A 20721-nucleotide genomic window follows, 5' to 3' on the forward strand; every position below is an offset into this window, starting at 1 on the left:
GGCTGTCTGCACCTTACTCATTCTGAGAGCCTGGCAGTAGTGACACATGCCTTTAATCCCAGCACTGTGGAAAGAGACGCAGGTGGATCCGAGTTTGAGCCTCATCTACAGAGCACGTTCCAGGACAACAAGGACTACACAGAGAAACCTTGTCTCAAAAAGAAAATAAAACAACAAAAATTCATTCTGCAGCTGTAAAACTGAACTCACAGTTCTGTATGTTCATAGTACTTAGTGAATGTGACAACTGCTATGCTGGCCACTAAGGCTACTTAATATGCAAGTCCAATTCCCGCCACAATACTATTCACTGGTCACTTGTGTACAGAGCTTCCTCAAAAGCTGGTGACATGACCATCACCCCTGCAATGGGGAGGGTAAGACCAGAGAATTATGTGTGTCTCTAGAAATAAACACAGGTTCTGTGGTCCATGTTGATAGGCCTCTTATATGTTGGTACACCAGGCTAGAAAAGCAGGGTTCATGCTTCATCTCCTCCACGTGAAACCACACTGGCTCCCTAACATCCTCTAAAGGAGAATGGGGACTTGCCAGCTTCTTTTTCTTTGAGAGCCAACATGAACTTGGAGACTTTTCATATTACTTATTTATTTAGAGACAAGTCTCACTCTGCTACACAGGCAGGCCTAGACTGCTGGGCCTTCCAAGGAGCTGGCACCTGGCTCACCATCAATTGTGTTTTTTATTTCATATGTACTATGGATGATGCCAGTAGGCCAACACTCTACACCCACCCCCCACTCCGAGTTGCACCACTGTAGTGGACTCAACAGGTAACTCTAGGACTTGCTGCTGCAGTCACCTGTCCCACTTGATCTGTGCTACTACTGTGGGCCTTTCTGACAAAACTGTCATGTTCCTAATACAAATTCAGAATTCAGTGTTATCTGGTTTGACTCAAGTTCTGCCTTTCTCTTTTGGTCCTTAGAAACACTATCTGTTTCTTCTACAATGTCTAACAGGGAAAATAAAATAAAAACGATTAAAGTGCAAAAATGTGACTCCAAAAACCAGCTTTACAAAACTGCCATCTAGTGTAAAAATGCAGGGGAAAACAAGACCTGACAGTCACCCTGTTATGCTGTGCATATGCCCTTCACTGGCACACATGTTGTAACACACACAGCAATGAAATTTTTAGTAATAAATAAAGAACAAACGCACACACACCTTTCCTTGGGAAAATGGAACTCATGCTGTACTTTGTGTAAGACTAAAGATGACAGAACCCCGCACAAGAGGTTCTGGCCGGCAGTGTCTCTGCTTCCCTCACCTTGTTGCTACTGTCACAGGGTCACTACCCACACCCTTCACCTAGTTGCTGGCACAATAATAATAAGCTCCCCTGTCACAATCCTTTCCCACCACTCATAGGAGAGCTTTGGTTCTAAACAAACACATAGTAGTTCTTCTGTGATTCCGGTAGGACCTGACTGATCTCCTCCACAGGAGCAGCCAGAGCCCATAGCTGGATATTTTCCAGCAAAGATGTCTCAGGGACTCTGCAACATGCACAGTTTTCCTTAGCAAGAAGACAATGCTGACTGTGCTGTGGCTATGTTCTACCTTCTCTGGGAAGCATATGCTTTTCTAAAGCCACGTCTCACTTAAGATCTCTAATACATAGCACATGAGTGAGCATCATCCCTACCAAACAAACAAAGATACACACACACACACCTGCACTCCCAGCAAATGAGATTCAAGGATAAACACTTTGTCCACGAACCTGAGCCAGCAGAAGGACCTGCTGGGGTGGGCATGTGGTCTGTCTGTGTGCACCTTGGTAATGGATATGAGTTGCCTAGCACATGAGGACCAGGGATCAGGGAACCCCAGATGCAGCAAAAGGTAAATAAATATGGCCTAGTATTAAACTGGGACACACCCTAGAAAACATAAATTAAAACCTACAATCCCAACACCTGGGAGGCAGTAACAGAGGCAGGAGGATTACCTGGAGCTCATCTGGGGCTACATAATAATACTCTTCAAGAAACAAGCCAGAGTTGGTGGTACATATCTGTAATCTGAGCACTTGGGAATCTGAGGCAGAAGATCAAGACTAGCCTGGACTACATGGTAATACCCTGTCTCAGAAAACAAAATAAGGGGCTGGAGAGATAGCTCAAAAGTTAAGAATAAGAGCATTTGCTGCTCTTGCAAGGGACACAGCAATTCCCAACACATACATGGCAATTCAGAGCCATCCTTAACTTCAATACCATGGGATCTGATGCCTTGTTCTGACCTCCTTGGGCACCAGGCATGTGAATGGTACATAGACCCACAAGCAAGTATAACACTAATACACATAAATTTAAAAAATAAACTAAAAAACAAAACCCTAACCCTAACACTGTCACAGCCAGTGTCCAGCATAGCAGGGATGTCAGAGCAGCCAAATCTCACTCAGTAGCCAACCAGATGCCAATAGGTGGTGGCAAACCATTTGGCAAGACACCATGTTACAGTCTTAAAGTCTTAAAACTGAGACAGCTGTCCTAGGAGGTTTTGATGTCATGCCCTACTTCTAGGATACCACTCAATTCCTCCTCCTTTTACAGGTACATGGTGTTGAGCAAAAGTATCACTGTGAGATCCTGGTGGCAACAGAAAGGCCCCTCCTCCTGGTGTGGAGTTCTGGCCTTTTGTATTCTGCAGAACTGAAGTTTCCACATGAGAGTTAGCTGGGCAGTGGCTAAAGAACAATTCTGGCCATTTGGGAGGAGATACAGCTGAAGATCAAAGGTTAGCCTCTTGCTGCCACCCCCCCCCCCCAACCCTAAGGCCTTTGAGCAGGTGACCAATAAACATGGTGTCTATCCCAAGGCTCAAGGGTCATACCTGATGCCACGGGGACCCAACTCCCTGCCTTCCTTCCTGAGCAGGGCTTTATCAGATATATAGAGGTCATCTAAGCCAGCTTTCCATTCCATAGACACCAGTCCCTAGCACTCACCTGGCCTCAGGGTCCGGGACACGGATCCTACCATGCTGCCATGGCCACAGCTCTGTCAAAAGGCAACTTATGTGGATGTGCTGGCTCAATGTGCTGGCCAACCTAAACCAAAAGATAGAAAAACACTGAGTTCCATAAAATGGTTGGGAATCAGGAAATTTCAAACTTTTCCAGTGCTGGGGTGTAGCTCAGTGGTGGAGCCTACCAAGTGTGAGCAAGACCTGGGTTCTATCTCCAGCATCCACAATAGAAGAAAATGCCTCCAGCCATAGGAATAGTGAACTCTGTCTGCTATTGCTGTCCTCCACAACAGGAACCCAAACAAGCAAATCAATTTTAAGGCCTAGTGGACATGGGGTAACTGTGAACAACACCCCAGACCTACCTTCAAAGCTCTCAACAAAAGCATGACAACAACACTGAGTAACAGGCCAAGTCCAGATAGTTCTTATTTATCACCCAAAACACACAGTAAATGATTGAAGGGCTGTCCTCACAGCAAGCCAGGAGTAACAGAATTAACACATTAAGACCAAACTGACACAAGTGCTAATCTAATGTGGGGATGGTCTTGGGGCAGACCCCATTTCATAAAACAGAGATCTGATACATCTGATACTCAAGAAACCTGCCCAGCACCTAGACCAATAGGGTCCCTGCTCTGAACCACCACCAGTGCTGAAGTACAGGCTTGTCTGTCCCTGAGGATGAGGAGAGCTAAGTGCCCAGGGAAGAAGAGACTGTCTGCTATACAGATATGGCTGGGCAGAGTGGCTCCAAGGCAGGCCCCAAAGTCTGTGGTGTCAGGCTGGGTCCCACTTTTAGAATTTTATGCACCTGGTTTGCCCAGTATCAATACCACCTCTGTTCTCTTTCTTTGTGTCCATACAAATACCAGGAAAACGTACTAGTAAGAGATTGGCTTTGTTGTTGTTTTTAAAGGAATGGCTCAGCAGTTAAAAGCACCCGCTACTCTATAAGAGAACCAAGGTTCAGTTCCTAGCACTCACATGATATATATACATGTAAGAAAAACACTCATACACACTTTTACAAAGAAACCTTTTCTGTTCAGTTTTCAGTTATATTATAATATAAGATCTCACTATATAACTCTGGCTGATCTAGAACTCAGAGGTCTGCCTGTCTCTGCTTCCTAAGTGCTAAGATTAAAAGCACTGCACCAGCCAGGCGGTGGCGCACGCCTTTAATATTAACCCAGCACTTGGGAGGCAGAGGCAGGCGGATTTCTGAGTTCCAGGCCAGCCTGGTCTACAGAGTGAGTTCCAGGACATCCAGGGCTACACAGAAAAACCCTGTCTCGAACCACCCCCTCAGCCAGAGGCAGAAAACCCTAGTATAGGTGCCCAAACACCTGTCCCTCTACAGGATCAAGGCCAGCACAAACAGACCCCACCTTGTGATGATTTCAACTTTACTGTGGATCAAAGCAACAATCTCCGTAGAAGCCACCTTTCAATTCTGAGTCTCAACTTGTTCCCAGGCTAGCAATAAGCAGCCTGATCATGTCTCCCGGTTGGTGGCCAATGCCCACACCTCCAGCTTACAGTCCCACACCCAGGAAAGAAAGCAGTGAAATTGCATATAGAGGTCAAAGGACAACTTTCAAAAGCTGGTTCTTCCCTTCCACTATGTAGGTTTTAAGTATTAAATTCAGGTTGAGTGGTCAGGTGGTGGTAAACCTTACTGGCTAGGTTACCTTGCCAACCCTTGTCTGTATGTTTGCAATTTGTGATGGTCTGAGTTAGTAAGACCATCACTGAAGTGAAGGCTACAACAAAATCTGTTTACAACAGCATAAAAACATGATGCACAAGGGAAAAAACCCAGTCACATTAAAGTCCTGGCACTCACCTGAGAATGAGACAGGAAGAGGGTTTGACTGTAGGATAAAACAGAGACTTTTGTCTCAAAAAAAAAAACAAAAAAAAAAAACAAAAACAAAAACAAAAAAAAAAAAACACAGAGCAGGAATCAGGCCTGGGTTCCCTCTCTAACGTCACAAAAGTAAACAAAAAAATGGAAAGAAATCCCTTACTCATAGTTAGGGGGTACAAATTCTCTTCCTAAGTGACCTACAAATACAATGCATCTGCTATCAGAAACCCTGAGCAGAGGCTGGGCACATAATTGTAGTGCTTATCATACAAGTGTGAGGTCTCATAGCCTATAAAGAAGCTGGATATGGTAGCATACTCTTACACTCTCAAGAGTGGGGAACAGAGGTAGGAGGATCACTTAATTTCAGGATTAACCTAAAATCTCTCTGCATAGCCCTGAGCTATCCTTAAACTCATTGCTATCTTCATGCCTCTGTCTGTTGGGATCAGAGGTATACCCTCCCCAACTTAATTCTGCTAGTTCTGATATTAAATGTCTGGAATTTCAGCCACTTCTCTAAGTGCCCATACTGTCCTCTCTGCTAGGGTGAGGGATGTTTCTGAACTGAGTTCCTTATTTCAAGAAGCCTCTGGACAAGTAAGATAGCTCAATAGGTAAAGGCACTTACTACCAAGCCTGAAACCTGAGTACAATCCCCTAGAGTCACACGGTAAATAAGAGAACCTATTCTCACAAGTTGATCCACCCATATATACAAGCAAGCATGCGCGCGCGCGCACACCCACCCACCATGGACAATCTTAATCCATCTATCAATGTATTAACAGACTGGACTCAAAACATCATACATACCCCAGAGGCCGGCCAGCCCAGTGCCCATCCACCTAAATAAATCTCATTTTTGGACTTCTGGCCCAGCCTTATACACCAAACACTCTCCCACTGTGGACATTTCACATCTGGAACAAAACCTCTGCAAAGATGGACTCTCAAATCCAGGTCATCAAGAGGGATGCCTGCACCTGTAGTCACAGCCACACAGGTGGCTGAGGCAAGATTATCGGAGCCAACAATAGACTAGCTCCAAAATAATAAAAATAAACACCAATTCTTCACTCTAAATTGAGAAAGGCCTAAAAAAAAGTAACTACCAGGGCACTGTGACACTTAAAAATCTAAGAAATGCTTAATCCACATAGCCTCACCAAATTCCAGAAGCCTCTACCCTGGAGAAGTACTTGAACTTATTAGCCTACTCTGCTGCCTCCTACGGTACCTGCCAGTGGCACCCCAGTCTGTTCCAGAGTTTAGCAGGAAGGCACCCTCAGCCCACCCCATCCAGTATAGCTCCAGTGTCTGTGGACCTTCCCACCAAGCAGCAAGGCACAGGCTGTGTTATCAGAAACCTAGAGCGTATGACACGCAGCTAGTGCTGTAAGTTTGTACTTGGGTAATGGGCTGGGATGGAGGAGTCAGTCTGGGGAGTCCAGTGTAGCAGCTCCTCCAGTCAGTCAATGTGAATCTCACAAGAAATGAGTAGAGATTGAGCAGAGCCCACTTAGCATTCCCACAACAAGGAGCATTTCTTGAAACTAAAATAATCATGTGATTACCACTGCACCTCACTAACTGGGTTCAGAAAGCTTTGCTGTTTTTATGCCAAACTCATACATTTAAAACAGTATCAAGTAACCCTTAAGTGCACAATTACCAGCTCATGGGAGACTCTTTACCTCCCCTGATAAATCATTACACTTTAATTTTGACCCTGCACCTGGGTCCTCCACTCACACATACACCCTTCCCCTATATCCCACCCTGACCTTGTGTCCTATTTGGAGAGAAACCACACTTTGACAGGAAGATAGCCATGGGAGCCACGGTCATGAAATCAAGCCTTGGCACTGTGGCTGCCCCATCTTTTGTTGTCATATGATCCTCTGGGGCAAGGCCTAGAGGATGCTCCTTTTAACTCCAGGATGAAGGCAGAAGTAAGAGCCCAGTAGGTTACTCATGGGCAACACAGGTGTTTGAAGACACTGGCACTTGACAGTAGTAAGGGCTGACTATACTACACTCTTGGGCCTGGACCTGCATGAGTGTACCCCTCTACTCTCTATCTACCACCTGCCCTCACTGACACCTTTGCAGTCTGCACCCAAACATTTACCACCTTGGCCCCCATATTGACAGATCCAAGAACCCAGTACTTCTCCTTGCTCCTGTCTCTGACCCTCCCAAACCCAGAATGCACCTGCCCTGCACAAAACAAGCATCTACCCACTTCACAAATCTCACCTGACCCTCTCTAGGAATGGAACTCATAACACCGGAAAGGGAGAAACCAAGGCAGGTGCTAGTAGAGCACCAAAGGAGACACCATAGTGCTGACAGGTGGAGGAGGACTACATCAAACAGACCACGTTGGTCTCAAACTCACAGAGACCTGCCTGCTTCTCAAGTGCTGATATTAAAGGTGTGCAGTAGCAGCAGCAGCACCACCATCATCACCACCTGGCTGAAGCACAATTCTTGCTATAGCTCTGGTGGCCTAGAATTCAGAGTTCCAGTTCCTCCCAGATGCTGGCAATATGCACACTAAGTGTGTGCTCTATTGCTAAGCTCTGCTCCAGCTCACATTCAGTTTCCAACTTGGGGATCAGTAGTACCCTATTGCCTGCCACCCACATTCAAGCAAATAGTTTTCCAGGGACATAGCCACAACCAATGCTCCCCTCTGTGTTTGCCTACAATGACAGAGCTGAGCTGTGGTGATATACAAAAGAGTAAAACCAAAGCACTATCTCAAATGGTAATGAGGAACCTTACCTCTAAGGGCTAGCAAGTAGCACCTTGGAGCTGTTCAGGAGAGGAGCAGAGGGACTCCAGCCACAACAGTACAGGGCATAGCTTGGGCTCCAGCTCCAGGTCACCCCCAGGGAACCTGAGCAGTGCCTGCTCTCCCTAGGGCAAAATGCCTTGTTAACCATGTCCTCAGGGAGCAGGGACATATCAGCCTAAGCAGACTAGAGACTTAAGAGAAACAGTCCCAGGAAAGCAAAGGAGCCAGCGGGGAAACTGGCCATACAGCCCATCCCCCTGGCAACAGAAGCTAGCCCTAGGGGATGAGAATGGTAGAGTCCTGTCCACCACCTCAAGCCCTAGCACCCACAATCCCTGGCTCACCTTGTCCTCCCCTTACCTATGGTAATAAAGGCCTTGATGGAGGGTGGATCATCTCCTCACAATGAGCCAAGACACCCTCCCTAATGACCCTGAAGACTGACGGATGGACGGACCCACACCCACACCCTCACGGTATCTTATGATGGTTCCATTGTGTATATGCACTCACACACACATGATGACTCCAGTAAGTCTGTCTCTCCCCTGCTTGCTCCTCACACCTGCCCACCTGTCTGCCCAGGTCCCTGCCATGCCCCCTCTCCCTTTTGCCACTTCTGGTGCAAGTCCCTGTCACTTAAGCAAGCACTCTCCAACCAGCACATCCAGCCAAGATAAATAGATCGGGGATGTGGCAACAGTTAGGACCATGTCCTGTCTCCCCTACACTGTTGTCAGCACCCACAAACAATGTTTCCATCACAAACTTGGGTTAAAACCAGTCATAAACACAAACTCTGTCTTTCCTCAGAATCCAAGGCTAGGAGGCAGTCACATGGGCCCCAGCCCCCAGCATGAGTCCAGGCCTCCCAGAGAGCAGCTGCTGCTTCAACCTCTCACAGCTGAAGGTCCCAGAGGCCCAGCCTTGAGTCTAGAAAAGCCTCCTCCCTGTGACTGCTGGGAACTCATTGCTGTCTTGGTTCTGGTGGTTGGCATAATGTACATACACACCTTTTTTTTTTCTCTCTGCAATGCTAGAAATGCACCCCAGAGCCTCTGCTTTCAAAGTAGGCAAGTGGTCTCTACAGAGCCCCTAACCAGCACTCCTCCCTTCTTACTGCAGAGGTACAGTATCCCACCCAGTGTCTCATAGATCAGAAAGCAGGCACTTCTATCACACTGTCCTTCCCTACTAGCCATCCTAAAGGCTCTCAGTGACCCACAGCACTGCAGAAAAGCCCACCTCCCTCCTGACGCTCCCTTAGTACTGTGCTGTGAACCAAGTGATAGCCTCTGCTCCAGGTAGGACCTCCACAGGAAACCACTGCCTCTTACTTAGGCTACTGTGATTTAAGGCCATTTCTCAAACATCTCAGCTCCTATGTGGATGCTCCTCCCAATGTCCAGCAACTGGTAGGAACTGCACACACCTGCATATGGAAATGTACAGAGGCCAAAGTCTGTGGGCCTCAGAAAGGTCTGAAGTGCTCAGCACTGAGATGTTCAGTATGTGAAAAGCTTGTCAGACACCTGAAGGAAGTGTGACAAGAAAAAGAGGAAATGGCTTCTTTGCTGGGAAGCTGGGACTGCTCCCCTGTGATAACTCCTTTTCTCCCCACCCCTTTCCTGGCATGAGGTTCTCAATGCCAGGATCCCACCTTAGGATCTCCAAAGTGCCTATGTCATGGAAGAGGCTCATGTGCTAGTGATAAGTAAGCTCCCCACTCAATCCCTGGGTGGGAAAGCAAAGAGAGGGACTGGAGGCTAGTGGGTCCCAGTACCAAAAGTACCAACAACTGAGCCTCTGCCATAATGCTCCAAAAGCATCCACAGGCCTAGCATTCTGGAAGCTTCCATACAACAGGGCACAGGAAGTTCCTGTAGAGTGGTTGCCTGGTGAGCCTGAAGCTCCTTCTCAACATTGCCAACACCCATACTGAAAAGGAACATGTCTTCCTGAGTTCTAAAAGCTGCTGGAGGAGGGACCTAGGAACCTAGACTGATAAACAGTCATCAGAAACCCAGGAGAGCCACTGGGTAACAAAGAGTGGAGCAGCCTTGAGAATAATAAGCCTTGGCCCTGTGGGAGCAAACAGCCTCCAGGGAGCTGTTGTGGGCAGAGAGCTGAATTACAGGATGTCCTGCTGATGTGTGCTGCTCAAGGGCCACATGCTGAGGTCACTAAGGACTCAGCCTGAAATGTGGGGACCAGTTTTCCCTGACTGCCTTCTGCAAGAACACATCAGTATGTAACATACTTCCGACACACAGATAAATAGCTATGGTAAAAATGATGAATACCTGTGACCCCCCACCCAAGCAGGGCAGTTGGAAGACCTAAGACTCTCCCCAATATTTCCTGGTGGTTTCAGGGGCTCGAGGAGGATCACCCTACCAAGCTGAAGGACGCGTATCTAGGTCCTGCCCCTACAGGAGCTAAAGAAACATCAAGGAATTTCTGTGCTCCAACACTCTACCTACGAGATGACGTCACAATCATTTAGAGCAACAACCATTTCTCTAAACCTCCTAGCAGCTGACACAAGTCAGGCCTTCAATGTCTTACTCTCTTTCTAAACTAACTCTGGCAGACAGATCCGTGTCCTCATAGTCACAGATTATTTTTGAGGTCATATTTTTTGTGAAGTATATGCACACAAGGTAAAACTCTTAAACTTCCCCACTTCAGAGACTTACTATAGTCCAAACTGGCCTCAGATCCTCAGAATGCAGAGTACCCTGCTTCGCCTGGTAACCAAGTCAGGCTTATTGTGACCATTCTTAAATTTGTGGCTTAGCATTATTAAAAAGTTTACACGTGGGCCAGGTGGTGGTGGCACAACCCTTTAATCCCAGCACTGGGAAGGCAGAGGTTGTAAGAGAGCTGAGTTTGAGGAGAGTCTGGGCTACAGAATGAGTCCAGGACAGCCAGGGCTATGGGGAGAAACCCTGTCTTGAACATTCACCTAAGAGAAGTTTACATGGACCAGTTAGATGGCTCAGCAGACAAAGGTTGCCAAGCTTGACAACTAAGTTCAACCTCCATGTCCCACAACCTGAAAGATGTCCTCTAAACTCCTCCCATGTCCACATTTAATGAAGTATAAAAAATAAAGAGTAAAAATACTACCATAGTTTACAGAACTTGTAAAAGTGAAACTCCCCACTCCCTGGCCAGTCTCTGGCACCTATCATTGCCTTCTATCTGCAAGGACAGCTTTATTCCAGAGAGCTCCTGGGGTGGGGGTGGGGGGAATCACAAAGCTTGTGTCCTTGGGGTTTGAGTCATGTCACACAATTTCAAGGTTGAGTTATTTGTGTCATTGGACCCTCCTGGACCATGCATGCACAGGGATGTCACAGTGCAAAGCAGGGCCTAGGACCTATTTCTATCAGATCATGGCCCAGACAAGCCCAACCATCAACCAGTCCCTGCAACTTCCCAAATGCATGGCAGAAAAGAGCCCAGGAAAGCCTGTGGCTGGTGTTCTAGGCGCACCTTGGACCTGGCCTTCCTAGACAGTCCTGGCCTACCACAGCATTCCAATTCCCTGGGAACACACCTGTTCCAACCTCACCTTACAGCACAAGCAAGAGACAGCACAAGCAAAAGAAGTCCAGGATACCAGCAAGTAGAATAGAGAGGACCACTTCATCTTGGCCACACTCTTCCCTTAAATGGAAACCTAAGCACTCCAAATCTCCTGGAAGCCTGTGTACAAAATGTTACACTAGATAGACAGCTCCCAGCACATCCAACTTCATGTAAGTAAGGGGGACAAGACAAACAGATACCAGGGAGAGGGAAAGCAGGAGCATCACAATGCCCAGCCTCAACCTGGAATCCTGAGCACCAAGGCAGCCTACCCTACAGGCAGGGTCCAGCACGGAGGGTGTGTGGAAAACTCAACAGAGACCATTCAAGAGTCCCCTGCCTGCATTGTGTTCTGGTGCTGGTTGTGATTGTCCTTTCAGATAAGAAAGGTTCAGAGGAAGAGCCAGGCATGGTGATGCTACCTGCCAATGGAACACTCAGACTTCCATGAGTTCTGAGACACAGTCTGAACTAGAGTAAAACCATGTCTTAAAATTTTCCTATTTTATGGGTATTTTGCCTGCCTATATGCCATGTGTGTAACTGATGACCGATGAGGTTAAGAGGGTTTTTGAGAAACCACAAGGACGCTGGAATCAAAGCCAGGTATTCTGCCAAAACCAGCCAAGGTTCTTATAATCACTGAACCATCTCTCCAGGCCCTATCTCAAATTAAAAATAAAGCAAAGAGCAGTGGTGCATTTCTGGGAAGCTGAGACTTGAAGAAAGGAAGGCAGACAGGCAGGCACAAGCTAGCTGAATGTGGTGGCATGGGCCTTTAATAGTAACACAAGAGGCAGAGGCAGGTGGATCTGAGTTCAAACCAGAGTTGCACAGTGAGAAGCTGGAGAGAGAGAAGGAAGGGAGGGCCTGCGATGAATGGCTGAATCAGTGAACAGTCAGTCAACAATTCAATCCAGAACCAGGTGAGATGCTGCTAAGGAGACTGGAGGCTCCTTCAGGATCACTAGCCAGCAGTCACCCAAATCAGTAGAGCTACAGGCTCAGCAAGCAAACCTGTCTCAAACCAGAAGATGAAGCCCACGAAGCCCACAAAGAGGACTCCTGGGCAAAGGCACTAGCCACCCTGAGTTTAAGCCCTGCAACCTGCATGGTGGAGGGTGAACCAACTTCTACAAGTTGTCCTCTGTCCTTTCACATGTGTAAATGTGGCAGTACACACATTTGTTTAAAGATTGTTTTTTTAAAGACAGGGTCTCACTATGAAGCTCTGGCTGCCCTGGAACTCAGAGATCCTCCTGCTTCTGCTTTATGAATGTTGGGATTAAAGGCATGTGCCACCACACCCACCCAAAGATGAAGCAGAATTTGAAAAGACAATCATGTCTCTGGCCTCCATTTGTATGTACAAACTGCCTCACACACCCACCCACAATCTTTATTTAAAAGTACATTTACTTAATCATTATTTTTAAGGCAGGGTGGTTTATATATAGCCCTGGATGGCCTGAAACTATTGATAGATGAGACTGGCATTAAAAACACTAAGATCCATCTGTCTCTGCCTCCCTATGCACACCTATTTTATTTTTATGTGTATGGCTGTTTTTGCCTGTATGTCAGTGTGCCACATATGTTTCTGGTGCCCACAGATACCAAAGAGGGCATCAGATCTCATGGAAGTAGAGTTACAGATGGTTGTGAGCCACCATGTAGGTGTGGGAAACCAAACCCAGGAGCTTTTTTATAAGAGAAGCCACTGCCCTTAACCATTGAGCCACCTCTCCAGCTGCCTGGGGTCCCCTTCATTATATTTCTGTGTGGGAGCATATATGAGGAGGCCACAGGACAACTTCTCTCATTTTACTATGTGGGACCCAGGAATTAACTCAAGCACCTTTACCTACCAAGTCACTTCATTGTCCCACAAAAGCTTATTTAAAAAAAAAAAAAAAGCACATCTAACTAAAGGCAAATCTGCAGTCTAGAGTAAGATTGTCTCCACATCTGGAAAAACTACCTTAGCACTTCCACATTCCCAGATGACAGGAGCTGGTACCTGTGAGCAGCTGGACAGACCTGCACTCTTAGGGACCTCTGCTAACTCCAATCTCAAGTATCCACAAGTTTGGCAACACAAGACAGGAAACAAGTAATTAAGGTCTACATGCTAATAGACGATAAGGGTTGGTCTTCTGAAGTCCAATAAATATTTTTTGATCCCCATAACCAGAATAAGGGCTGCCAGCATCACTCACCTGGCACCCAGGAAGTACCAGCAAAACCCACCTACCATTAGGAAGCACTGCCATCATGGCCACCAAGGTCTTCATCACTGTTACCCTTTCACATAAGGTACTTCCCTTGACACCACACCTGACAGGTGAGAAACCTGAAGCTAAGACATCAGAGCCACTGCCCAGGTCTCTCAGGTGTGGCTGTAGTAGAGAGAGTGGCACTTGAAGGCCTAGGTTCTACTCCTGATTCTGATGAGAATCTAGCCCCAGGCTCTACACAGCCCAGGCCTGCAGGCTCTAGGCAGACTCAGGGACTGCTACAGATCAATCCTTTTATTTTAAAATCCTTAGTGAGTCCCAGAGCACAGTCAACCATCACCCACCTCTACTGACAAGACACTACCTGCCATCCCACAAGCAGAAAGAGAGAATTTGGAGACTTACAGACAAGTCCCAGGCTGTTTCATAAGCTAACAGCCATCTTTACCTTCATCTCTAACAGGTAATACACAATACAACTCAAGATAGCACAGGAGCCAATCAGGGTCACACAAAGTATATGTGCAGCCAATAGTGGTAGGAAACTGAGACAAGAGATTCCAAAGTTTAAAACCACCCTCAACTACACAGGGACACCCTGTCTCAAGCTGTACACAGACATTTTTTTGGGGGGGGGAGGGAGGTTGAGACAGGGTTTCTCTGTATAGCCCTGACTGTCCTCGAACTCAGAAATCAGCCTGCCTCTGCCTCCCAAGTGCTAGGATTAAAGGCGTGCACCACCACTGCCTCACAGACAACTTCTAAGGGTAAGTGGTCGCCAGAGCATAGCTCATCCTAGCCTCACTCCCACCCAGCATCCAATCAGGACCCTGACAGAGACCTGGTGATCACTCACATACTAAGCCATTTTAACTCAAGTCTCTTACCTACAACCACATCCCTTCCCCACTTTCAAGCCAGTATCCTGGGAAGAACACCCATATTTCCTCCCAAGTCTGCCAGAAGAGCTAAAACTCAAAACCATCTGAGCAGTTCATGAAATCATCACAAAAGCTACTAAATAACGTGTTTCAGAGAAATTTTCCTATATGTGTATACACGAGTGCACACACATAATGCCGCCTAAGTGTGTGAATATATGCACAGAGTGCTATGTTTTGCATGCGAAGGTCAGAGGTGACTTCAGTCCTCACCTTACATCTCAAGGCAGCTCCTGTAACTGTTGCTGATGAGAGGCAAACTGGCTGTGTGAACTAGTTCCTGACTCCGTCTCATCACCCCATAGTGAATGTTGGGATTACAGAATTTGCTCCTACTGATAATTCAAACTCAGGTCCTCATGCTTGCATAGCAAGCACTTCACCCATTGGTTCGTTTCTCCAGTACCCCATTATCTTACATGCCCTGGGTCTGATGTGTGCGCACTGGAAGAAAAGCCAAGTACTCTTAACTTCTGAGCCATCTCTCTAGCCCTACCCCACCCTCTCTACGGCAGTAAGCTGTGCATGCGCCAAAGAACAACTTATCAGAGTCAGTTCTCTCTTTCCACCATGCAGGTCCCAGGAATGGAACTCAGGCTGACAGGTTAGGCAGCAAGCATCATCATCATACTAGCTCCTTCCCTGGATATTTCTGGAAAAGGCTCCAAAGCTCAAATTGGACACCAGATACAGTGGCTCATGCAGGAAGAGTTTGAGCCCAGTCTGGGCTATGGAGAGACCCTGCATCAAAATAAAAGGCCAGGTCAGATGTGGTAACACATGCACAACCCAATATCTGAGATATGGAAGAAGGAGATCTAGAGGTCAAGGCTAGCCTTGACTACACAGCAAATGCCATGGTCAGTCTAGGCTACATGAGACCTGTCTCAAAAAAATAATTACATAAATAAAAACTTAAAATCTTCCAAGCTTGAATAGCCTCAGAACCTAGAATACATGAGCTCCCAACCAAACCAACTTTTAAAACTCTAACCAGTATCAGATCCCAGACTCTTCCTAGACCCTGGACCTGCTGGAAAGCTCTTCCCAGCTAGGGTAGGGGCTGGGTTCTTCAAATTTGACAGAAAAACCAAGCAGACTGTTCCTGCACATGCAAGACACCTGACATAATTTTCTCATAACTCTCCCCACACTCTCGCTTACACAGAGCACTACTGTCTGGGGAGGAATGATGACTACAGACTAGACTCCAAACACACCTCCTCCAGGGTCAGATTCACTCCCTGAGCTCACAGAGCAGGCGGTCACATGGGCTCACATTTTCACTCAGGGCAACAAAGCAGGAAAAGGCCACCCAGAGCTATGGGCTATCTTATTCACATATAGCCTCTCCAAGACCCAGGTCTTCCTCCCTTGCCTAACTACCAATTTTGCAACCCTGAACCTCAGATTCAGTCTTGGGATCTGTATTACCCTTCAGTCCCCACTCCAGTGCCATCTCAAACAGCCTCCCACTGTCCTTCCTGGCTCAGGGCACTCTGTTACACCTCTTCCCTTTCCCCAGTTCACTGGCCTTCAAAGCCAAGTGAAGGCGTCTTTACTAGCACAGGATCTCAGGGCACAGCAGAGGCAGAGCCTGGGATATACTCCCAACAGTTGCCAAGCAAACAGACAAAAAAGTCCCTAGTCTCTGACTCCAGTTAACCACCACCAATCTGCCTAATGTGTCTCTGACACCTATCTTCTTTTATTTAGGCAGACAAACCCAAGGTCATGGGAGGGCCAAATCTGTCTTCACCATGGTCTTTCCTTCCCCAGGGCTTCCCTGCACAGAAGCCCACAGTCCTGTGCAGGTACATTTCAGATTCTCCTGTGTAAATGCTCAACCATGACCCAACAACCTGTGCTTCCCAACACCCGCCCTTACACTGCCCATAAACCCTAGGTCCAGAGGGTGAAGTGGCTATTCTACCACTGCTAAGAAATCATATCCCTGCCTAGGATAGTGGGAGAGGGTGGCATAGAGATGCTGGAGTAATCAGAGGCTTCTCACAGCTCAAAAAAGTATCTGAGTAAGAACTAGGGACACACTTGTCTTCCTGTCATCCATCCCAACCTGTCAGCTAAGCAGCTCTGTTCAGAGACTCCTAGCTTGCTCTCCACCCAGGCCCTTCACAGTGGGGATAAAAAGCCTGAGCTGTGCCACACTCCAGAACCACAATGGTAGCTTAGGCTTTCCCATGTCCATGGAATTTTTGTTTTATTCTTTTGAGGTTTTGAACCTCAGAGCTTATGCATGCTAGGGAATTGCTTTATCCCTAGCCTCTGGATAAACTTTTAAAATAACTCAAAAGGGTACAGAGCCTGTTCAATGGTTAATAGTCTTGCCTAACATACATGAACCCTTGGGTTCCCCACCTGCCCACAATAAAAAATAACTTTTAAAACACCTAACAGTGGCTTTCAGACTCAGGAGTGTCTCTGATGACTGTGAGCAGCTTGTTGTCCTTCCTGCTTCTTCAGTTAAATCATGACAACATACAGGAAGCTCCCACCACTGCCAAAAAGAAGCAACCTCTAGGCTAACTCATTCCACAACAAGCTTCTTCCCCAGGGCCACCTGTCTTTGTTGCTTTCTATCCCTGGAGAGAGAAGCCCCCTCTGCACTCCCCACAATCTCTAGCATCAGAAAAGTCACCTTCCCAATCCCAAACCAAGAGCCAGGCTTCCCTAGAACCCTTGGAGCCCCCTTGGCTCCATCTCTTTTGTGACACTGTGAGAAGTACCCCAGTAGCCACAGTGGACTTTTCCAGACATAAAAGACATACAATGGGGGCAGCCTGACATACAGCATACACAGGGCCTGGGGCTCTAACTGTAGCACAGATTAGGGGATTATGCAAAACACTGAGCCCTCTGCCAACATCACCCTCAGCAGGATGTGCCAAGATAACCTCCCCTGGACAGGCTTGAGCACTGTCAGAGCTGCTGTGGGGCTGACAGGTACTCTGCTTGCTGCTCGCACTGCCAGGGCTAACTCTGGGTCTCAAGTGTGCCTATAGTTAGGTGCACTTACTTTTTTGGGTTTGGTTGGTTGGTTTGTTTGTTTGTTTGTTTGTCTGCTTTTTGAGACAGGGTTTCTCTGTGTAACAGCCCTGGCTGTCCTGGAACTTGCTCTGAAGACCAGGCTGGCCTCGAACTCACCACCACCCAGCTCACATTTACTTTCTTAATGAGACAAGGAAGCACTGCTTAAGCTTTAACCATCACCCACTGGATTTCTGGGATAGGAAGCCCTGAGATTCCTGAAGCAGCCCTGCAATAACTTCCTCCTCACATCCTGTCCTCTCCTCAGCAGACCCACAATGACCTCAAGTTCAAAAGCAGACAAGGCCAGGAGAAAGGAAACTGGCCGGTGGACCTATATAAACAAACTGAGCAAACCTAAAACAAATGACAGGTCAGACAGACTGACCAGGGACACTCTTAGGAGGAGCCAGCTGCCAAGCTCCTTTCTACTACAAGTCAAGGTGGGAAGTCTCTCTCCCTTTTGGGCCTTAATTTCCAGTTTGAAGAGTCTCTTGGCTCACACTGAAGTATGGGGTTCAGCAGAGCAGAGCACAAAGGAAAACCCACAGGGGATGCTCATCTGTCTGCTGCCCAAAAGGCTATTTTAAAAAAGTCTTTGTGTGTGTGCACGCACGCACGCCAATACAGGTGCATACAAGCCAAAGTACATGTATGGAGGCAAGGGACAATCTCAGGTTTCAGTCCTTATCTTCCACTTGGAGACAAGAGTGTCCAATCCAAGCGTTCAGTGCTGTGTGCAGTAGGATAGCTAACCCTTGAGCCTCCCAGGATTCTCCTGTATTCACTCCCATCTCTGAAGGAACATTAGGATTACAGGTGCATGCTCTGTGTCCAACTTTACCTACTGCACTATCTCCTTATACACAAAAGGTACTCTTTATTTTATTTCATTGTGGCGCTAAGCCCAGGGCCTGAAGCATGTTAGTACCATTAATCACCTCCCTTGGCCTAACAGTTACATTTCTAATGAAACAGCCTGACAAATATAATCACAATGACCCTCATACTCAGGACCTAAACTTCAAAATGGCCAGCAAGATGACTAAGCATGATAAAGGCACTTACGTGCTACAGGCCTGGCGATCTGAGTTCATTCTCTAGAACCCAGTTAAAGGTAAAAGAAGAGTCATGCCCACACTTACACACAACATGCACACACAATAATGAACAGCTAGGTGCCGTGACACACACCTTTAACCCCAGCATTCAGGGCAATCTCTATGAATTCAAGGTCAGCCTGCTCTACACAGTGAGTTCTAAGATAGTCATGTACATAGAAAGACCCTATTTCAAAAAGCAAAAAGTAAGCCATGCAGCACCACCCATTAATGATATCAAGTTCCTACTTTTTCCCCAGGATTCCACGCCAGGAAATGACTTCTGCAGGTGGACAGGAGAAAAGATTGCACAAAACTTTACTGCAAAAACAAACAACAGGTTGGAGATGACTCAGTGGTTAAGAGACCTGGCTGCTCTTGCACAGGTCTCTGGTTCAGTTTCCAGCACCCCCATGGTAGTTCACAACCATCTATAACTCCAATACCAGGGTATCCTACACTCTGCCCTGGCCCCTGTGGGCACCCAAAGTACACATAAATTCATACAAAGAAGCATTAAAAAAAGCAAATCAATGAAAAATAAATCTCCTTTGGACATGGTGACACACCCCTTTTAATTCTAGCACTCAGGAGACAGTGGCAGGTGGAGGCCAGGCTAGTCAACATAGGCAGTCAGAGCTACACAGAGAGCCCTTTGTAACAAGCAGCAAGCAAGCAAGCAAGCAAGCAAATTTTCCTGGAGTGAAGCAGGAGCCATGAGTTCATCTACCAAGCAAGTTAAGAAAAAGGCAAGCATACCAGGAACTGTGCTCCTATCAATGGCTGTAAAAGAACCTCCCCACCCCCAGGACTGAGCTGGTTCAAGAATCCTCTGAGGAAACCTTACCACTTGTAAGATTCAACCTACTCACAAGCTGGAGCACCAAATGAGACATTGGAGAAAACTCAAGCACCCAGTCAATGACACCCAAGCCAAGTATGCCACAGGTTTAAGTGACTCAACCAATTCAATCCAGCTCTAAGTCAATTTGGTTTGGCTAAGCACTCATGGCACATACCTGTGATTCCAGCCTTGAGAAAGCAGAGGCAGAAGGCATACCACAAGTTCAAGTCAAGCCTAGGCTATAGTCAAAAAATAAAAATCAGGGGCTGATTAAATGGCTTAGAAGGTTAAAAAAAAAAAAACAAAAAAACAAAAATCAAAAAACAAAAAACTGTGGCTTAAACACAAGAAGTTGAGCTCAGTTCCCAGCATCACATAAAAAGTAGATCAAAGCCTCATGTCTTCCAGTGCTGTGGTGGGAGCAGAGAGAGCAGGATTGCAGAAATTTGCTGGATGCAAGCCAAGTTTTAAAAGCAAGTGAGCTCCAGGCTCAGGGAGAGACTCTGTCTCAAAGGAACAGCGTAGAGGGCAACAACAGCTGTGCACACACATGCCATTTTGTTGCTTTCCTAGTCAAACCTCCAAAAGCAGGTGGAAAAAAAATGTTTTATCTGTGAACATGAATGAGAATGAGCACAAAGAAACTCCATCTCTATATCTCTACCACAATACCCACACCTAGGATCTCAAAAGAACAGAAACAAAGACCTGTCCCCAGGTTACCAGCTGAGGTGAGCAGTCAGCTAAGGTGAGGAAGTGTTCCACAGTGCCAGCTCAAAGGCCAACTGCTGCAGAAGCTATGTCTGGAGAAGCGCTTAGGGCAAGTTTAGCCAGGCAATAGTGGCGCACGCCTTTAATCCCAGCACTTGGGAGGCAGAGGCAGGTGGATTTCTGAGTTCGAGGCCAGCCTGGTCTACAGAGTGAGTTCCAGGACAGCCAGGGCTACACAGAGAAACCCTGTCTCAAAAAACAAAACAAACAAATAAACAAGAAACAAAAAAAGCAGGTTTATCACATAGGTGCTCCTTCAGGATAGCCTAATAAACATGCATATGAGAATCCTGCTCTCTACATTCAGGGCTTGAGAAAAACTTTAGCAATTAAGAGCATTAGCTGTTTTTGCAGAGGACCCAGGTTCCATCCCTATATCATCCACATGGTAGCCCACAACCAACTATAACTTCTGACCTCCACAGGCACTAGGTACACACCTGGTACAAACACACAGGTAAAACACGCATGAACAATATAAAATAAGTAAATCTA

General features: G+C 46.8%; 1 protein-coding gene across 12 annotated transcripts in view; it reads right to left on the bottom strand.

Annotated features, from left to right (window-relative positions):
- The window catches only part of Gatad2a (GATA zinc finger domain containing 2A), a 90203-nt gene that overhangs the window by 41919 nt on the left and 27563 nt on the right, over positions 1 to 20721 (bottom strand). For 8 of the 12 annotated variants that reach the window (XM_031340049.1, XM_031340053.1, XM_031340054.1 and 5 more), the window contains exon 2: positions 2984 to 3085. The exons of 2 other annotated variants lie outside the window; for them this stretch is intronic. Coding sequence is in view for 2 of the 10 variants with exons in the window: in XM_031340048.1 (XP_031195908.1) it covers positions 2984 to 3085 (102 nt within the window). In the remaining 8 variants the exon portion in view is untranslated. Of the gene's footprint in view, positions 1 to 2983; positions 3086 to 7675; positions 7942 to 10085; positions 10132 to 20721 lie in introns of those variants that run through there. 2 more of the 12 variants (XM_031340052.1, XM_031340051.1) reach the window with 2 other exon arrangements.

Source organism: Mastomys coucha, unplaced genomic scaffold (genome assembly GCF_008632895.1).
Source record: "Mastomys coucha isolate ucsf_1 unplaced genomic scaffold, UCSF_Mcou_1 pScaffold22, whole genome shotgun sequence".
Lineage (NCBI taxonomy): Eukaryota > Metazoa > Chordata > Mammalia > Rodentia > Muridae > Mastomys > Mastomys coucha.